Source organism: Macrotis lagotis, chromosome 4, assembly GCF_037893015.1.
Source record: "Macrotis lagotis isolate mMagLag1 chromosome 4, bilby.v1.9.chrom.fasta, whole genome shotgun sequence".
NCBI lineage: Eukaryota > Metazoa > Chordata > Mammalia > Peramelemorphia > Peramelidae > Macrotis > Macrotis lagotis.
In genome coordinates, this window is record NC_133661.1 from 227,813,999 (window position 1) to 227,835,877 (window position 21,879).

At 36.2% G+C, this 21,879-nt stretch overlaps 1 protein-coding gene across 6 annotated transcripts in view; it reads left to right on the plus strand.

Annotated features, from left to right (window-relative positions):
* EFCAB11 (EF-hand calcium binding domain 11) overlaps nt 1–21,879 on the plus strand; it is a 171,360-nt gene that overhangs the window by 15,112 nt on the left and 134,369 nt on the right. For all 6 annotated transcript variants that reach the window (XM_074235530.1, XM_074235531.1, XM_074235535.1 and 3 more), the window contains exon 3: nt 21,666–21,711. In XM_074235530.1, coding sequence (XP_074091631.1) covers nt 21,666–21,711 — 46 coding nt within the window. The remainder of the gene's footprint in view (nt 1–21,665; nt 21,712–21,879) is intronic.

A 21,879-nucleotide genomic window follows, 5' to 3' on the forward strand; every position in this document is an offset into this window, starting at 1 on the left:
AAGTTGTCTTAATTTAAAAAGACATTTTAATCACTGAAAAAATAAAAAGGTAACTGCAGTGGAAAATGGAAAACAACTCCAGAACTGACAAAATTTGTTCTTCCTCATCTATCACACAGGTGCCTGCTGTAGCTACCTCCTCTTTTATCCTGTCTCATGTAATGAATTGATCTTACTCCCTACCAAGGCCTTCTTCCTTAACCTCTACTTAAAAGGCCAAAACTTAAAAATTAGCCTGTTATATTCAGTCAAACATTTAATTAATTCACCCCCTAGTTCTCTAATTCACTCCTAGATTTATTGAATTTTGAGATACACCTGCAGTTACCTTATCAACAGCAAACAATATTTTACTTATTGAGTTGAAGATGTCTGCCAGTTTGGGGTAGCTAGGTGGTGCAGTGGATAGAGCACCGGTCCTGGAGTCAGGAGAACCTGGGTTCAAATCTGGTCTCAGACACTTAATAATGACCTAGCTGTGTGGCCTTGGGCAGGTCACTAAACCCCATTTGCCTTTCAAAAACCTAAAAAAAATTAAATAAATAAAAGATGTCTGCCAGTTAGAGCTGTATGATAGGCAGTTGGAGATATGAGATCAGAAGTCATAGATTTGAGAACCATCAACATAAAACGGGTAATTACATCCCATAGGAGCTGGTGAAATCACCAAGAGTAGTAAAGAAGAAAAGAAGAGAGCCCAGGATAGAGGTCTGTGGAACACCTAAGATTAGAGGGCATGATCTGGATGAGGAGTCCAAGAGTCAGCAGTGAGGAGGAGAACTAGAAAAGAATGATGGCCCAAAAACCTAGAGAGAAGATCCCATTCCATCTCTTCTCCAACAGATTGCCCTTCCATCATCCCCACTGTCCACTTATGTTCAATCTCTGTCTCCCTCTGCTGCCATATTCTCTATTGTCTATGAACATGGTGATGTCTCTTCTATTTTCAAAAAACCCTCCCTTGAGTCTTCCATACCCATTATCATATATCTCATAACTTTTTTGACTAAACTTTAAATGATCATCTATACAGATACCTCTACTTTCTCTGCTCTCTTCTTATCTCTTTATTTTCTATCTTCCAACCTTATCATTGCAGTGAAACTGCTCTCTCCAAGGATACCATGTATTTCTTAGTTGCCAAATCCAGTGTCCTTTTCTTCTCTTTCATTGTCCTCAATCTCTTCAGCCTTTGATACTGCCGATCATTCTCCTCCTTGATACTTTTGTCTCTAGGTTTTTGAAACATCCCCCTTTTTTTTTCTGGTTCTCCTATATGACTGCTCACTCTTGGGCTCCTTTGCTGGATCTTCATCCAGATCATGCCCTCTAATCTTAGGTATTCCACAGACCTCTGACCTGGGCCATTTTCTCTTCTTCTATACCACTCTTGGTGGTCTCAGCAGCTCCCATGGATGTGATTACCCTCTTTATGTTGGTGGTTCTCAAATCTATGACTTTTGATCTCTTATCTCCAGCCATCTATCATACATCCCTAACTGGTGGACATCTTAAGCTCAACATGTCCAAAACAAAACTCATGATCTTTCCTCTTAAACTCCCCCACCTCTTCCCTTCCTCATGACACTATCTTCACAGTTCCTAGGTATCATCATTGACACCTCCCTGAATCACCTCCCATATCGAAACTGTTGCCAAGGTCTGTCCATTCCACTGTTACATCATCTCTCATTCTACTTCTGATACTGCTGCTCCTCTGGTTGCTGACTTTCACTGTCTTATGCCTGGATCATTACAATAGCCTCCTGATGGCTTTGCCTGCCTCAACTTTCCCCATTCCAGTCTATTCACCATTCAGCCACCAAAGTGATTTTCTTTTTTATTAATTCATATTTTATTTTTCCAATTACATGTTATGAAAGTTTTTAGCATTCATACACATGCATATATATATTACACAATTTTCTTCCACCTTCCCTTCCCACTCCCCTCCCCTCAGCAGTGAATAGTGTAGTGAACATTGTACATATACATTTGGGTTTCATATGTTTACATATTAGTCATTTTCTGTCTGAGGAGTTAGGACTAAGGAAAAAGATAGAAAATCATGGATAGGAAGGAAAAGCATATGAGAATTTTTTTAAAGTGAACATATTATTCATTCAGATTCTATAGTTTGTTTTTATTTTGTTGGTGATTTTTGGTCTGGATATGAATGGTGTTATCAATATTATAACAGGTCTCCCAGTATTTTCATACGTTTTTTTAACTTCTGAGAGGAGCTGTATCCATCAAAGCTGATCAGCTCACAATGTTTTTTTGGGTTTTTTTGTTTTTGTTTTTTTTGTTTAGGATTTGGCAAGGCAAATGGGGTTAAGTGTCTGAGACCAGATTTGAACTCAGATAAGTCCTGACTCCAGGGCCGGTGCTCTATGCACTTTGCCACCTAGCTGCCCCCACAATGTTGTTTTTTAATGTGTACAATGTTATCTTGGTTCTGCCCCCTTCTCTTGGCATCAGATCCTATAGTTCTTTATTTAAGGCAATGGGCTTGAGTGATTTGGCCAAGGGCACACAGCTAATCAATTATTAAGTGTGGGAGGTCAGATTTGAACTCAGGTCCTCCTGATTCCAGGGCCAGTGATCTATCTGCTGAGTCACTTAACTGCCCTTATTCATGGTTTCTTACAGAACAATCGTACTCCATAACATTCATATACTATAACTTGTTCAGCCGTTCCCCAATGATGAGCATTCCCTTTATTTCCATTTCTTTGCCACTACAAAAAGAACTGCTGTGAATATTTTGGAACATGTGGGTCTTTTCCCATTTTTATGTTTACTTCTGGATATAGGCCTAGTATATATTGCTGGGTCAAAGGATATGGTCAATTTTATTGCTCTTTGGACATAATTCCATATTACTCTCCAGAATGATTGGATTAGTTCTCATTAAAGTCCCATTCCTCCTACAATCTTTCCAGTATTGATGGTTTTCTCTTTTTGTCATCTTGGCCTGTCTGATAAGTGTGAGGTGGTCCCTCATAGTTATTTTAATTTGCATTTCTCTAATCAGTAATTATTTGAAGCATCTTTTCATGGTTATATAGACCTTTAATTTCTTTGTTTGAAAACTGCATGTTCATATCCTTTGATTATTTATCAATTGGAGAATGACTTGTAACCATATAAATGTGTTTCAGTTCTCTATATATTTTAGAACTGAGACTATTATCAGAACCCCAGCTATGAAAATTGTTTCCCAGCTTTCTTGTTTTCTTTCTAATCTTGGTAGCATTGGTTTAATTAGTCCAAAAAATTTTAATTTAATCTAGTCAAAATTATCTGTTGTGCAATTTATAATGTACTCTTATTTTTTGTTTGGTCATAAACTGCTCCTCTTTCCATAGATCTAAAGGTAAACATTTCCTTGTTCTCATAATTGACTTAGAATATTATCTTTTATGTCTAAATCCTGTACCCATTTTGACATTATTCTGGTATAGGGTGTGAGGTATGGTTCTATGCCTACTTTTTGCCATACTATTTTCCACTTCTCTCATCAGCTTTTGTCAAACAGTTCTTATTCAAGAAGTTAATGTTTCTGGAGTTTCTCAAACAAAAGAATGCTGTAGTCATTTACTGCAGTTTCTTCATTTTAGGATCTTTTTCTGGTGGGGATTGATGTACTCTTTCAAAAACTACTTTGCCCTCTGATTCCATGATATCAGGGCAGTTTTCCATCACTAGATCCTGTTATATTAAGTCCAGGCTTTTTTTCTTCTTCAGTGTTTTCAGGAAGTCCTATAATTTTCAGGTTGCCCCTCCCCCATCTATTCTCGAGGTCAGTGGTTTTGTTGATGAGTTATTTTACATTTGCTTCTATTTTTTCTATTTTTTGATTTTGTTTAACTGACTCTTGCTGTCTCATGGAATCATTAGTTTCTGTAGACTCCATTCTTTTTTTGGGGGGAGGAGATTTCTTCATTAACCTTTTGCAACTCCTTTTCCAATTGGACAATTCTACTTTTGAAAAAGCTTTCCATTTGACCAATTGAGGTTTTGAGAGAATTAATTTCTTTTTGCATTTGCTCATTTGAGGATCTGAGAGAATTATTCTCATTTTGTATTGGTCCAATTGATGATCTGAGAGATTTATTTTCCTTTTGTATTTATGGTATTTTTGTATTTTTTTAATTAATTTATTTTTTTAATTCCAGGCACAATTGTATTTTTACTATGTTTTCATACTCAAAATCTATTTCTTTTTTTTAATTTAAATTTATTTTTATTAAAGACATTATTTGAGTTTTACATTTTCCCCCCAATCTTGCTTCCCTCCCCCCCCACAGAAAGCACTCTGCCAGTCTTTATTTTGTTTCCATGTTGTACCTTGATCCAAATTGGGTGTGATGAGAGAGAAATCATATCCTTAAAGAGAAGAGAAGTCAGGAGCTAAGATGGCGACAAGAAGGGATCGAGTCTTAGGCACTTGAAAAACTTGAAACTAAGGACTCTAAACTTTCGAAGAGACAGAACCCACAAAGGGACCCAGTGAGGCAGTTTTCCTACTCAAGGTAACCTGGAAAAGAGCAGAAAGGCTCTGCTCCCCAGGGTCTGAGAGGCAGCCCACCGGAGGGGTGGCCCGCCAGAGCGAAAGAACTTCAGCCTCCCGGAGGCAGCCCCAGGGTGCTGGGAGTCGTGGCTCACAGCAGCGGGGGAGTCTCCTGAGCTGCACCCCAGGGAGCTCCGGGCACAAAGTGGGGGAACAGCGGGGGACCTCTGCCAGAGAGCACATGGAGCCCAGCCCTCAGGGCACACAGCCAGCAGCTTGGTCTTTCTGCAGCCCAGATCCAGAAACAGAAGCAGGCGGAGCCGGTAAGCAGGAGGAGCCCAGTAAGTAGGAGGCCCAGGGCATGAGCCCATTGAGCTGAGGGAGGGGAGTGAAGAGAAAGTGCAGAGCTCTGTCCTCTGTCTCTGGAACAGGACTCTGGGGCTCTGACCACATTCAGATCCTAATCCCAGTCTAGGTCCCCCATAGAACAGAAGGGCCCCCCCCCCCACCTCAGCCCCATGGCAGAGGGGGGCGCTTATAGTCATTCACAGACCAGGAGGGAGGACAGAGCCTCACACACTGAGACCCTTGTGGGAGTGTCCCAAAAGCTCAGGAAGTACCCCAAAACCAGGCCCAGGCTGGGAAAATGAGCAAGCAGAGAAACAAGAGGAAGACCATTGAGAAATATTTTGCATATGAGCCCAAGAAGGATCAAAATACTCAGACTGAAGATGAGGAAGCACAAGCTCCTGCATCTAAAGACTCCAAGAAAAACAGAAATTGGGCTCAGGCTATGACAGAGCTCAAAAAACACTTTGAAGATCAAATGAGGGAGTTGGAAGAAAAACTGAGAAAAGAAAGGAGAGAGAGATGCAGGAAAAACATGAAAATGGAGTCAGCAGCTTAGTCAAGGAAATCCAAAAAATTGCTGAAGAAAATAGCATGCTAAAAACCAGCTTAGGTCAAATGGATAAAACAGTTCAAAAAGTTATTGAGGAGAAGAATGTCTTAAAAAGCAAAATTGGCCAGATGGCAAAAGAGATAAGAAAACTCTATGAGGAGAACAAATCCTTCAGACAAAGAATAGAATTCAGGGAGATTGATGAATTTACCAGAAATCAGGAATCAATACTTCAAAACCAAAAAAATGAAAAATTAGAAGAAAATGCGAAATATCTCATTGAAAAAACAACTGATATGGAAAACAAACTTAGGAAAGATAATTTAAAAATTATTGGAATACCTGAAAGTCACGATCAGGAAAAAAGCCTTGACATCATTTCCAAAGAATTACTACAGGAAAATTGCCCTGATATTCTAGAAGCAGAGAGCAAAATAGAAATGGAGAGAATCCACCGATTCCCCCGAGAAAGAGATCCCAAAAAACCAACCCCCAGGAATATTATAGCCAAGTCCCAGAACTCCCAAGTCAAAGAGAAAATATTACAAGCAGCCAGAATGACACAGTTCAAATATCATGGAGCTGCAGTCAGGATCACACAGGACTTAGCAGCAACTACATTGGAAGCTCGTAGGGCTTGGAATATAATATACCGGAAGGCAGCTTAGAATGCAGCTAAGAATGAACCACCCATCAAGGCTGAATGTCCTCTTCCAGGGAAAAAGATGGACTTTGAATGAAGCAGGGGAATTTCAAATGTTCCTTTTGGAATGGCCAGAGCTGAACAGAAGGTTTGATCTTCAGATAGATACAGGACTCAGGTGAAGCATAGAGATTGGAGGAGAAGGGGAAAATATGAGGGACTTAATGATGATAAACTGCATGTATTCCTGCATAGAAAAATGACACTGATAATACTCATGAACCTTCTCAGTTAATAGAGCAGGTAGAGGGAGCTTTTATAGTTGAAGCGCAGGAGAAAGCTGAATTCAAAGATAAAATATGGCGTAAAAATGGAGTCAATAGAAAAAAAAGGAAATGTAATGGGAGAAAGAAAAAGGAGAGGGGGAATAGTCCAAGATATTTCACATAAGATTTTTTTTTATTACAATGAGCTATTGCAATGATATGGAAGGGGGGAGGCAAGGGGAAATGAGGGAACGTTTGCTCTCATCAGAGATGGCTAGGAGAGGAAACAGCAAATATACTCAATGGGGTATAGGCATCTGGAGTAAGAAGGAGGGGGAGCAGGGGGAAGGGGTGGGGATGTGAATAAAGGAGGAGAGGATGGACCATGGGGGAGAGTGGTCAGATATTGCACATTTTCTTTTTTACTTCTTGCAAGGGGCTGGGATTGGAAGGCCTGTCCAGGATCATGGGGCCAGGTGGATTCTGGGCCTAAAGGGTGGTATGGGGACTCAGGGCTTCTTGGCCCCAGGACCAGGGATCTCTGCTGCACCACTCAGCGACCCTACAGCAGAGTCAGAGTGAAAGGAGAGAGAAAAATATAATACATGGTAGTGGAGATATAAGAAAAGAGGGAGTTGCAATCAGCAATGGCAATGGTGGAAAAATATGGAAGCAACTTTTGCGATGGACTTACCATAAAGAATGCGATCCACCCATGACAGAGTTGTTGGTGTTGGAACAAAGACTGAAGCACATTTTTTATTATTATTATTTGGGGGAGGGTACAGGGCAAATGGGGCTGGGTGGCCTGCCTGGGGCCACATAGCAGGGTCATCTTTGGGTGTCTGAGGCCGGATTTGGACCCAGATGCTCCTGGCTCAAGGCCCAATGCTCTGTCTGCCACCCAGCCACCCCTACTATCATTACTATTTTATTTTATTTTAGGTCTTTTTGTTTTCTTCTTTTTGGTTTTTGCAGGGCAGTGGGGATCGGGTGGCTTGCATGTCACCCGGCTGGGTGATTGTTGGGTCTACGGGGCTGGCTGTGGGCTCGGGTGCTCGTGGCTCCAAGGCTGGTGCTTCATCCATTGTGCCACCTGGCCATACCTACAATTCTTACTATTATTTTTTTAATTTTAATTTTTTTCTCTCCCCTTTACTTTATTGCCCAAGCAAGTCTGTATTCATGGGGGAGGGGTATTTTGTTTACTCTTAAACAAGAATATTTTATTAATGGAAAAAAAACATTTGTACAAAATGAGAATTAAAAAAATAAAAGAAAAAAGAAAAGAAAATAGAAAAGCTGAGAGTTGAATAGAAAATTTGACTTTCAAATACAAGATGCAAAAGCATTAAAAGGTAAATAGGAAAGAGAAATCATAAAATATTTGTTTATATTGCTACATCAGAAAAATCATATTAATAAAGTGTTTCTCATTATTAAAAAAAAAGAGAAGTCTAAAAGGTAACAAGATCAGACAATAAGCTATCTGGTTTTTTTTTTTTTCTAAATTAAAGGGAATAGTCCTTGCACTTTGTTCAAACTCCACAGCTCCTTATCTGGATACAGATGGTACTCTCCTTTACAGACAGCCCCAAATTGTTCACGATTGTTGCACTGATGGAATGAGCAAGTCCTTCAAGGTTGAACATCACTCCCATGTTGCTGTTAGGATGTACAGTGTTTTTCTGGTTCTGCTCATCTCACTCAGCATCAGGTCATGCAAATCCCTCCAGGTTTCTCTGAAATCCCATCCCTCCTGGTTTCTGATACAACAATAATGTTCAATGACGTACATATACCACAGTTTTGCTAAGCCATTCCCCAATTGAAGGACATTTACTGGATTTCCAATTCTTTGCCACCACAAACAGGGCTGCTATAAATATTTTTGTACAAGTAATGTTTTTACCCTTTTTCCTCATCTCTTCAGGGTATAGACCCAGTAGTGGTATTGCTGGGTCAAAGGGTATGCACATTTTTGTTGCCCTCCCCTTTTGCATTTGTCCAATTGTACTTTCTAAGGTTTTATTTTCTTGTTGCTAGGTGCTAATTGTCTCTCCCAAATTTTTAAGCTCCTCCCTTATTTCTTCAAGGAAGTCTTTCTGTGCTGGAGACCAGATTGTATTCTCCTCAGAGGTTCCAGGTCTCTCTGAGTTAGGGTCTTTCCCTTCCAAGAATTTTTCTATGGATCCACCTTTTCTGCTGACCTTTCTTCATTTTGCTAAGACCTTGAGTTGGGAGGTGGGGGCTGGTTCACCAGGGCTTGGGATCACTAAAGGCTTTACTCACTGAGTGCAGTTTCCTCTGGCTAGCCAGTAGGAGGTGTAGGTTGCTTTCTCTGGAGTGTCTGTGATCTTGACTGAAGCCTTCTCCCTTTGCTTAAAGGGAGGAGTTGGAGCTATTGAATTCTTTTGCCTTCAATCAGTGGTGGTCTTTACCCTGGCCTGAGGTCATTCCTCAGCTGGGCTGGTTCTTCTGCTCACACACCTGGGCCTGAGGCAGAAGTAGTTTGCATTTGTTTGTTTGGGAGGAGGTCTGAGTTGTAATGGGACCAGAGGAGCCCAGGATGGTGTCCACAGCTCTCCTGCACCAGAACTCTTCCCCCCAGTCCCATCCCCAAGCTCCAGGGGGACAGTACCAACACCAGCTCCTCTGCTCCCCTGCCGACCCAAGCCCCTGTCGTGCCCCACTGCTAATCCAGCAGATCCGGCTCTCTGGCCCTCAGACTCCTGGTTCCAATTCAGCTGTCAATCTGGCTGATCCAGGGCTGATCCTCCCTCTGAGCCCAGACTCACCTGCCCAAATTCAGCCAAAGCTGAGGCCGGAGACAAATCCTGAGGTAGATGTTCTTTCTCCTGGCTTTTCTTTCTGGGCTTTGTGGGTCAGATTTCTTTTAAGAGGTTTGTTTCATGTGATAGATGGGGAAGAGACTTTAGCACTGTGCCTGTCTTCTCTCCACCATCTTGGCCGGAAGTCCCCTTACTGCAGTTTCTTTTGAACCTATCCTAATCCATTAATACATTACTCTATTTCTGAACCAGTAGGCGGTCTTGATGACTGATGCTTTATTGTGTAGTTTTAGATATGATTCAGCTAGGCCACCTTCCATTTCATTCTTTTTTTCATCAGTTCCCTTAATATTCTTGATCTTTTGTTGTTCCAGATGAATTTTGTTAGTTTTTCTAACTTGAGAAAGTAGTTATTTGTTATTTGATTGTTCTAGCACTAAATAATATTTTCATTTGGATAGAATTGTCATTTATATTAGATTAGCTTGACCTAACATGAGCAATTGACATTGTTCTAGTTGTTTAGATCTGACTTTATTTTTGTGAAAAGTGTTTTGGGGTTTGTCTTGGGAGGTAGATTCCCAAGTATAGAATGTTCTCTGCAGTTAAATAGAATTTCTCTTCCTTAGCCTTTGTTATTCATATATAGAAATGCTGATGATTTATATGGTTTATTTTATATCCTAATTTGCTGAATTTAATTTTTTCAAGTAGTTTTTTAGATGTTTTTTCTAGCATTCTCTTAGTATACCATCATATCATCTGCAGAGAGTAAAAGTTTTGCTGTGGCATTGCCAATTCTAATTCCTTCAATATCTTCTCTTATAGCTAAAACTAACATTTCTAATTCTATATTCAATAGTATAGGTATCCTTGTTCACCCTGATCTTATTGTAAATGTCCCTAGTTTATCCCTATTACATATAATATTTGTTGATGTTTTTAGATAGATACTGCCTATTATTTTAAGGAAAACTCCATTTATTTCTATATTTTCTAGTGTTTTTAATCAGGAATGGTATTTTGTCAAAGGCTTTTTTTTAGCATCTATTAAGATTGTCATATGATTCTATTGGTTTTGCTATTGATATGTTCAGTTATGTTGTGTGTTTTCCTAATATTGAACTATCCCTTTCTACCTGATGTAAATAATACTGGATCATGTTGTATTATCCTAGTAATAACTTGTAGTAAGCTCTTTGATAAAATTTTATTTCAGACTTTTGCATCAATGTTCATTAGGGAGATTGCTCTATAATTTTCTTTATCTATTTTGACTCTTCCTGGTTTAGGTATTAACACCATATTAATGTCATGAAAGAAATTTGGTAGAGCTCCTTCTATTTTTTTAAATAGTTTTTGTATGGATAGAGCACTGACCCAAGAGTCTGTAGGACCTGAGTTCAAATCTGGCCTCAGACACTGAATAATTGCCTAGCTGTGTGACCTTGGGCAAGTCACTTGACCCCATTGCCTTAAATAAATAAAAAAAATTTTTTAAATAGTTTTTGTAGAAATGGAATTAATTGTTCCTTAAATGTTTGGTAGAATTCACTTGTAAATCCATCTGGACTTTAAGATTTTTTTAATTAGGTAGTTTATTGATGTTTTCTTCAATTTCTTTTTCTGAAATGGGATTATTTAAGTATTTTATTTCTTCTTCTATTAATCTGGGTAATTTGTATTTTTATAAAAATTCATCCATTTCACTCAGGTTGTCAAATACAGTTGGGCAAAATAGCTCTGAATTATCTTATAATTTCCTCCTCATTGGTGGTGAGTTCATCCTTTTCATTTTTGATACTGGTAATTTGATATTTTTCTTTTTTAAAAAAATCAGATTAAACAAATATTTATCTATTTTATGGAGTTTTTTTCATAAAGCCATCTCTATTTTATTTATTAGATCAATGGTTTCCTTGCTTTCAATTTTATTATCTCTTCTTTGATTTTCAGAATTTCTAATTTGGCATTTAATTAGGAATCTTTAATTTGTTCTTTTTCTAGCTTTTTTGATTTCATACCCAATTCATTGATCTCTTTTTCTATTTTATTCATGTAAGCATTTAGGGATATAAAATTTCCTATAAAAATTAGTTTGGCTGCATCTCATAAATTTTGGTATGATGTCTTATTGTTATTTTCTTGGATGAAATGATTGCTTGTTTCTATGATTTGTTGTTTGATCCACTCATTCTTTAAAATTAAGTTATTTAGTTTCCAATTAATTTTTAGTTTACCTTTTCATGATCCTCTATTATGTATAATTTTTACTATAGCATAATCTTGAAAAGTATGCATTTATTATTTCTGTCTAAATTTAATTATAAGGTTTTTATGCCCTAGTGTATGGTCAATATAGGTGCCATGGACTGAGGAGAAAAATGTGTATTCTTTTCTATTTCTATTTAATTTTCTCCAAAGTTCTGTCATATCTAAGTTTTATAGGATTTTATTCACCTTTTTAACTTCTTTCTTTTTTATTTTGTGGTTAAATTTATCTAGTTCTGAGAGAGGGAGATTGAGATGTCCCACTATTACAGTTTTTCTATGTATGTCTCCTTGTAATTTGTTCAATTTCTCCCAAAATAGTTTGGATATACCACCAGGTGCATATGTTTAATAGTGATATAACTTCATTGCCTATGGTACTTTTTAAGAAGATATGATTTTCTTCATTAGCCCTTTTAATGAGATCTGTTTTTGTTTTTGCTTTGTCTGAGATCAGGATTGTTATTCCTCATTCTTTTACTTTCCCTGAAGCACAATATATTTGGTTTCATTCTTTTACCTGTGTTTGTATATCTGTACTTAAAATGTCTTTCTTGTAAACAATATATTGTAGGATTATTCTGGTTTTTAATTCATTCTTCTATATGCTTCCATTTTATAGGAGAGTTCATCTTATTTATAGTTATCATTAAGATGACTAATTTCTTATTTTCCTCCATGCTATCTTTTCTCATTTATACTTTTTTCTTTACTCTTATTCCTTCTCCCTAATGTTTTGCTCCTTTTTTCCCTTTAACTTTTATTTTAAATTTTAAATTTAAGTTTATTTTCACATATACCTTCACATCTTTTATTAGTCCTTTTCTTTCCTTTTCTTTCCCTTTCCAATTATCCTCCACTATAGAATAATTGGGAATGTATGTTATTCCCTCTCTGTACCCAAATGCGATTGTATGATAGTCTGACTCTGGCCCCAATCTATTGAGTATAATTTACTCAGTGTTCCCTCCCTCCCTTCTTTCCCTCTATATAATAGGTCTTTATGCCTCTTTACCTGCTAGTATTTATCCACTAATAACTAACCTTCTCCTAGTATAGTCCTTCTTTTCATCTTTTTATTGTTTTAACTCTGTCTTATACTTACTTCCCCTTTGTCAAAATATACTTCTTTTATCTGACTTGATAGCAATACTATTCTCAAAGTTTGATTGATTAATTTCTTGATTGATTGATAAGAAGCTTTGCCTCATAGTCACTAAGGGCCCTCCCCTCTTATGTCTCATTAGAAATATATTCTCAAAAGTCATGAATCACATCAAATTATAATCACTTTATATATTACCACCTTTTTCAAGTATCCTCTATGGATACATAATCCTCATGAGCCAGAGAATCATGCAAAGCCAAATCATTTCATGATCCATTTGTATCTGCCAAGCATAGTCCCTCCAATAGTAGCCAAAGTCTCTTTGAGAACTGTATTTCTCTTAGGATAGTTAAAGAGTTGAATATAATTGTAGAGACTGTACTTAGAGGGTATAGGTTTGGCTGGTTCTTGTCCTTCATTATGGAAGAAGATCAAAGCAAAATCTCTTCATGATGTTTTCATGTCAAGTCCCTCTAAGTAGATTCTTTCCCTCTATCTCTATAATTCTCCAACCATAGCCCTACAGTCCTCCCCAACCAAAGTAATGGGGTATATTCTTTCCCACTGTCCCTTTAGCACCTCAGCTTGGTACTTTTAACCCTTATTAATTAAAGTATGAATTAAGATAAGATCACTTTCCAATCTCTTTATGTCTAATGGGCTCAATAGACTTGGCTCCCATTTTTAAGGTTTTATTTTTTTCAGTTAGCTTTTATGTTTCCTTTGCCAGTTGCTGAATTTTTCTTTTTGCTAACTTGCATCCCTTTCTAGTTGGTTGATTTGAGTTTTGGATGAGTTGCATTCCTTTTCCACCTGGTCAATTTTACTTTTTGAAGAGTTACATTTTTTTTCCAGTTGGTAATTTTTACTTTTAAAGGAATTTCTTTCTTTGGTCAATTTTTCAAAATTTTCCTGCATGACTCTCATTTCTTTTTTCCATTTGTCTTCTTCCTCTCTTCTTTGTTTTTAAATCTTTTCTTTGAGATTTTGAATTTGAGTCCAATTCATAGACTCTTTTGAAACTTCCCTTGTATGTAATAGGTCACAGCTTTTTTCTTCTGAGATGCCATTTGTAACTGCAGAGTAGCTCCCTATAGTGAATGCTACCTGTATAATAGCTTATCGCTCTTTTAGTTTTTTTGCTGATTTTGATTGTTGAGCTCTGCTCCTTAGGTATGGGGCTGGGGCCTGGGTTCTGCTCTCTGGCTTATCGCTAGCCAAGATGTTGCCTCTGCAGAGGTTTTTTCCTCCATTTATATTCAAGCTCTGCTTCTTATGCAATGGTTTATTCCCAACCCAGTCTTGTCTTTTGTCTTGGTGTTCCCAGGATTCAGACTGTCTGGGGCTGGGATCCTCCCTCCTGACTTGCTATCTAGCTGCCGGGATCTGTGCTGCTCTCTAGCTGTCAGGACCTGGGCTGTACTATGGCTAAAAGCCTCCCATTGACTTGCCTGCTCTCCTGCCTAGCTGGGCTTTACTTTCCTTTTTTTCCCTCCCAGAAGAGACAGACCTTCACTGATGATCTTCCATGATGTCTCCAGGTGAAAACATGTTTAAATCTTTTTTTTTTTTTATTGTGGGATCTGTAGCTTTGTTATCTGTGTAGAAGCTCCATTTAACATTTTGTAGGGAAAAGCTCTAGGACAATGCTAGCTTCATGCCACTATCTTCACTCCACTCCAGAAGTCCTGTGATTTTCTTAAAAGTGAATATCATCCTCCTAATTAAGTGTCTTCCTGTCACCTCCAGGATCAAATGCAAAATCTTCTGACATTCAAAGTCCTTTATAACCTAGCTCCCTCATACTTCTCCAGTCTTCTTGCACCTTATTTCCCAACTTATACTCTTCAATCCAGTGACACTGGTTTCCTTGCTGTTTGTTGAACAAGTCACTCCATTTCTCAGGCATTGTCTTTGGCTACCTCCCATACCTGAAATGTTTCTCTCCCTCATCTCTGCTTACTGGCTTCCATTAAGTTCCAACTAAAATCTCAGCCTCCATAGGAAGTCTTTTTCCAAGCCATTTAAATTCTAGTATCTCCTTTTTCTCAGTTGTTTATTTGTTCCTTATATAATTTGTATATATTTATTTGCTTGACTTTCATTAGATTGTGAGCCCCTTAAAGGCAGGAGTGTCTTTAGCCTCTTTTTGTATTCCCAGGACATAGTAGAGAACCTAGTATAGACATTTTTTGACTGACAAATTTGCAGTGAAACAATCAGATTAATCTTCAGATAACAAAGACCTTCAGAGGTACCAGATTTATGGGAATTCCCAAACAGAATTAGTACTGCCTGCAGCCTGCATGTCATCACCAGAGGTTATAATATTCTTCCAAAAGGTACAGACAAACATGCTTCAGTGACCTTCTTTAAATTGAAAACTTAAGGGCTATAATCAAGGTTATAAGTAGAAAGATAGGTTGTTCATCAAATGTATACTTAATAATTATCTAGGGTGCTAAGTGTGGTTTCATGACGAATAATTAAAATTATTTATCAAAATTTTGTGTACTTAATGCAACATTATGTAAAACAAGTGATTGCAGAAAAAGGAGGTCATATTGCATATTAAATTTTTCAAATATGTTAAGTTTTATATGATTTACCTGTAAGTCTAAATTTAGTTTTACTTTGTCCCAGTTACTTTGCAAACCACTGTAGCTAAATATTAATGGAGAGCAACCTTCCATTTATGTATTATTTTCTTGAATTCATTTTGATGTTCTATTATATTGTATTTGTTTAATAGATTTTTTGTTTAATATCTTTACATAGATATTCTTTCATATGTTTAAGTCATATGTGAGAATATTTAACCTCTAACAGTTATTGGTGATCATGAACTTGATTATCCTAGTGAGGAATGATAATAATATATAGCTTAATTTTTACATCCTTTTCATCATTTGAGGCTTACCACAGCTGCTTGATATTATTGGTACTTTAGATAGTTTTATCCCTGTTGAACAGATGAGATAATAAGTTCAAGTAAATTAAGTTTCTTGCCTTAGCCCATTGGAAAATATGGGAGGGGCCTTCTCTGGCTCCAAATGCAAAATTTTTTCCAGTGTCTGTTATCTAAATATTATTTGCCTAATAGAAGATGTTAAGTAATCTAGCTTTCTTTAGTTTTCACCCTAACCATGTTGCATTCATCTTAACCAAGATTTCATGAATTTAGACTTAGTGTAACTTCCCACCATCTCCAAACAAAGGAAGGAAATAAGTCTGGTCTTCTGTTAGATGTTAGAGACATAGAGAATTGAAATAAATGGATGGACCAGAGTGTATTATGCTGCAGCTGTAGTGAAGAGAACAGACAGGGGTAGCAATCATGATTTCAAACAAAGCAAAGGCAAAAATAAACCAAAATGAATGAGATAATCAATGAAACTATTTTGGTAAAAGGTACCATAGACAGTGAAGTAATAGAAGCAAATTTTTACATTACCTTTCTCTGAGAAAAACTTTATTTTTCAAATATATAGGAATTTGAGTCAACTTTATAAAAATAAGAATCACTTCCCATTTGATAAATGGTCAAATAATATGAACAGTTTTCAGAAGAAGAAATCAAAGCCATCTGTATTCTTATGAAAAATGCTCTATGTCACTATTGATTAAAGAATAACAAATTAAAATAAATCTGAAGTGCCAAGTCATACTTATTAGAAATGACAAATGTTGGAGGGGATGAGGGAAAATAGGTAATTAATGATCTAATGGTGAACCTGTGAAACCAACCATTCTGGAGAACAATATGGAACTGTCCATACCCTTTGACCTAGCAATATCAACACTAGTTTTGTGCCCTAGAGAGATCAAAAAAGAAAAAAAAGAACCTATTTGTACAAAAAATATTTTCAATGTACTAGCAAAGAATTGGAGAAGAACCAGGAGATCATTGTCCACAGTAACAGCATTGTTGTAATGATGATCAACTGTGAAACACTTGGCTATTGTGGGGCAACTATGGAGCTCAGTGGGTAGAGCACTGGTCCTGGAGTCAGGAGGACATGAGTTCAAATGAGACCTCAGACACATGGTATTTACTATCTGTGTTACCTTGGACAAGTCATCTAATATCATTGCCTCACAAAAAGAAAAGGAAGGTCTTGACTTTTCTGATTGACACAATGATCCAAGACCATCCCAATTAATTCAAGATAAAAAAATGTTCTCCACCTCCACAGAGACAATTTGAGTAACTTTAAGTGCAAATTGAAATATAGTTTTCTCTTGGGATGGCTAGGTGGCGCAGTAGATAGAGCACGGGCCCTGGAGTCAGGAGTACCTAAGTTCAAATCCAGCCTCAGACACTTAATAATTACCTGGCTATGTGGCCTTGGGCAAGGCACTTCACCCCATTTGCCTTGCAAAAAATCTAAAAAAAATATATGATTTTATCATTTTTGTCTTTTCTTTCTTTTTGTAATATGTTTTACATAATTTTATGAATATAATTGTTATTATATATATTTGCCTTCTCAATGGATGGATAAGGAAATAAGAAGGAAAGAGAGAATCTTGAACTCAAAATTTAAAAAGAAAAGAATAAAAATGTGAACTCCTATAGTCAGGAACTGTTTTTGCTTTTTTCTTGTATCCCTAACTCTTAGCACAGTGCTAAATGTAGAAAACATTTAATAATTGTTTCTGGATTCATTAAAAAAAATCATTCTAAAATAGACTGTATTTTTACCATCTTAAAGTTTGCCAAAAGATATAAAGAACAACAAAAAAAATCTTTAAATCTAACTTTCATTTCTCCTATAATTTTGAGTTGGTTTGTTTTTTAAATTCCCTGTAACTTCCTTTGTTTGTTCTTTAGATTTTCTTAACAATTGTAATTCTGGCTTTTTTTTTTTAGTTTCCAATGTCTTTAATTGCTTTTTTTTTTTAAATTGTCATTCCTTTTGCAATAGTGCTAAGGCACAGCATCATGTTGATAGAGCTCCAGATCTGGAATTAGAAAGACTTGAGTCAAATCTGACCTCAGACACTTACTAGCTATATGACACTGAGCCAAGTCATTTGTCCCTGTTTGCCTTGATTCAGAGAAGGAAAATAGCAAATTATTTCAGTATCTTTTCCGACAAAGACTCAGACTGAATTGAACAAGAACACAGTGCCTGTCACTTGGTAAGCACTTAATAAATGCTTTTTAATTAATGATCAAATAACACTTTACCTGCTTTACTTATAGCATTATATATGTGTGTGTGTATGCACAGTATGCACATGTACATATATTTTAGTTTGTATCACTCCATTTCTTCATTTTGAGCATTTTCTATTTTATTCTTGTTTTATTATGGGCTTTTTAAAAGGAATTTCTCTTTCCTTTTCATGGATATTTGTCAGTCAACTTGAGATCCAGACCTTTCTTCATTCACTCTTTTGGGTTATTTTACTTGGATTATAAAACTAGCCATGTTCTCGTATATATAATATTCATTCAGAGACTATATTATAAATTTAGAGGTCCAAATAAATGTTTCATTGTGGGTTGAAATATTCATTGCAGAGGGAGAAGTTTTAAGTGTTATCAGGATTTAGATAGCCGAAAAATAAACATTCTGGAGTACATATTAAAAAGTTTTCTTTACAGGGAACTCTTCTCTTAAAGGAATGCCAAATTAAATGTTATTGCTGACTCTTATTAACTGTTGAAAAATCTGTTATAAATTAGTTAAAAATTGTAAGGAATAAGTAATATAAGAAATGGTATAATGAAAGGAAGAATGGCTTTGGGTTTGGAATTTGGGTTCAGATTTCAAATCTGTTATGAGCTGTGGAACTCTAGACAAGTTGTTTTATCCTCTATACCAAACTTTTTTCATCTATAAAATGAGTGGGTTATAATCCCTTGATTCCTTTTATGCTTTAAATCTTAAGATCACATGTATGGTCCCTTTGGTTGGTCTTAAAAAAGTTATTTTTTTACTATGTTCCTTAAGAAATCATGAGGGACAGAATTTTAAAGAAGCCTGGAAAGACTCACATGAACTTATGCTGAGTGAAATGAGCAGAACCAGGAAATTATACACACTAACAAAAACATAGGGTGATGATCAACCCTGATGGACTTGCTCATGTTAGCAACACAACAATCAAAGACAATTTTTTAAGGTACTTGTGATGGAAAATACCCACCATAGCTAGAAAAGGAACTGTGGAGTTTAAATGAAGACCAAAGTTTATTATCTTCAATTTTTTAAAAGTTGTCTTATGAATTTTGTCATTTTGTTTTCTTTCTTCCTTTTGGATTTGATTCTTCTGTTACAATACATTTAATATTGATCTATGTTTATCCAGATGTAAATTCTATAGTAGATTGCTTTCTGTTGGGGAGGGAGGAGGGAAGGGAGAAAAATAGTAAACTGCAAAATCTTACCAAAAAATGGTGAAAACTACCATTATATATAATTGGAAAAACAAATAAAATATTTTAATAAAAAGAAAAAACATTGTTTCTTCAATTATTATCTGCTCTCCCTATTGGTGCCTCATCTTTTCCCCAAATCACACAGTAAAGGAGTCATTGGATTGGCAAATAGCAATTTGATTGTTTGAAGACATGATTTTCCCCATCTCAAAAACCTCAAAATGAAGAAATTTTACTCTATAGGCATTTTTATTTTCATCTAGAGAAGGAAAAAGGAAAAAAAATGGAAATATCTCCATTACAGTTAAGGTCTTCTGAAGTGAGAATGGAAGACCAAACTGTCTAAGCTCCCATATTCCTTAACCATCCCACAATGCCCGAGCACCCTAAGCACTGCCAGGCCAAATTACTGGATGTGTCCATCCCATTCACATTTGCAGCTACATGTCTTAATGCATATGTTATGTTTTTGCTTATGTATTTTAATTTCATCCCAATTCTAGTCTATTTCCTTTCTCTATCTCTCTCTGTTTTTATAAGATAAATAAATAAATAAGTATCCTAGAATTAGTATCTCTAGTTCATCTTACATATTACTCTTACTGTATGTATTTGTGTATAAACCCATGAGATCATGAATTTATTGCTACTTTCCTTGTTGAATTTTGTCTCCTGTAAACTTCTAGGTTCTGTTCTCCTTCCTATGCTATGTATTCCTCTATGGTATAACTCTGACTTGGTTAATATTGAAGTTTTTTTGTATCCTTCCCATACTCCCTCCTTCCATCTTCCTTTTCAGTTTAAAATTTTTTTGTCTACATTTAGGAGATTACACTCCAGGCAAATGTATTCTAATCAGCCCTTGATAGGAACTCTGCATAACTGGTCAATAGCTTGTCATTCCTATTTTTTTGAACCATGGTTCAAAAATTCCATTCTCATACATCATTTTATCTGCTTTTCTCTTCTTAATTCATTGCCTTCTAAGGACAACCAGCTGTAATGATAATGCCACCTATTTGTGTAAAAAAAAATTCAGTTTCTGTCACAAAGTTTTTTAATCTTTGGCAGTTCATCTCTAATTCCTTCAAGCAGCATCATTTGTCACCCCATGAATTACCAGATGTGGGTCATCAGGTCTGATAAGTCTTGAAGGTTCTTCGCCATGTTTTCTCCCTCTGCCCTAGTAAGACAGCAGACCTTTCTATTATTGTTATCAGAGAGACAAGTGACTGCTTCAATGGTCCTCAGCACCCCCACTGCCCACCTCTTTTTATTCTGACCCTAGGAAATTATCTTTTACTTCCTAACACCTGTAGACCTGCAGCATAATTCCTTTGAGGACATGCAGCTACTTTCCAGAGTGTAGAGCTCCTTATCTTGAGTAAAAACTTTATATCTAAATCCAAGTTCCAAATAGTCAGGGACCCATTTCTTCCTCCATTCTGCATCCTCCTGATCCAGAGTAAGATTCTCCTCTGATTCTTCAGATCTTTTTTATGCTTTTGTTTTCAACATAGGATCTTTTTTCTTTTTTTTTAATTAAGGAATACTTATTTAATAATCTAGAAAGTGGAGAGGCATACCTCAGTCCCCTTACCTTTTTTCCTTAGGAAACCAATCAGTCTCCAGTTTGAGAATAAAGAACATTTATGTAGCTGTAGCAAATCAACAGGCATTTATGAATCACTTACCAGACACAAGCACCATGCTAAACACTGATGTTACAAGAGAAAGAAAAGCCATCGCTTCCTTCAAGGAACTCACAATCTAATGGTTGGAGACAATATTCAAAGAGATTGTGTGTGGGGCTGTGTGTCCCAGAAACATATATATATGCACATATATGTCTATGTACTTAATGATATATAGATTTATACACATGTATGAGATCTGTGGAACAAGATAAATAAAAACAGGATAAATTGGAGATTATCTTGAAGGGAAAGCTCTAACATTAAGAAAGATTAGAAAAGACTTCTTAATGAAATTGAAATTGAAACTTGAAGACAGGAAAACAAGAAATATAAAATTTACATACTCATAGGATCTTAGATTCAGTCATTTATTTTTACTTAAGTGCAAATTAAGGCCCAGAACCCTGCGCAAGATCATACAAGTGTTAAGTGGTGGATTTGGGATTTTAATGCAGTTCTTACTCCAAATGCAATGTCCTTTTCCATTTCATCCTACCTTGCTACTTAAGTAAAAGTGTGATTCTCAATCTTTGCCTTTTTCACTGTATCTCCTAGGGTGATGAATAAATAGTTTGAGAGACATAGTTTTTGTGGAATTTATAATTTTACTAATATGCTAGTGGATAATTAATAAAAGGGATCAGTAGCTCTCTTGAATGTCAAAGATTCCTCATGAAACCACTCAACATTTATATACCATTGGAAGAATGGGTGTTCTGATGCTGTAAGGTTCTCTAGTTGGGTGAGATCTCCTGTCCAGGACTTTTTATACCCTGGAGATTTGGGCAGTCTTATTAATCCACAATGTCCTGAACAACCTGAAAAAATATCTTATTTTTTTTAAAGAAAGGCAATAGATATAGAAGAACGATAGCCAAGGAGGGTTATGGTCTAATTAATGCACGCTCATGTTTACAGATTTTTATAATTTATAAGAACACATCCGAGTTATTGTATATTATTTGTCTACTAAGTATACAATATTGGTTTCTCATTAATTGCATATTTTCCCAACAATCAATCATTAAACTTTACCCTTAAAAAACTTATAAGATTATTTATCTTTTTTTTCTGTTCCAGATGGAAGCAGATTCCGTGATGGCATCAATAAATTCAAACACTTCAGGTAATATGATAGTTTTTATTTTAACTTTTTGTATTCATGAAGTCATATAAAGATAACATTAAGGAAACATATGGAGACTAATTTTTTTTTCCTGTTTTGCTTTCAAATGTTTCAGAAGACTCTTAAAGGCCAATTTGTATCACTCCCTAATAAAAAATAGTATCCCAG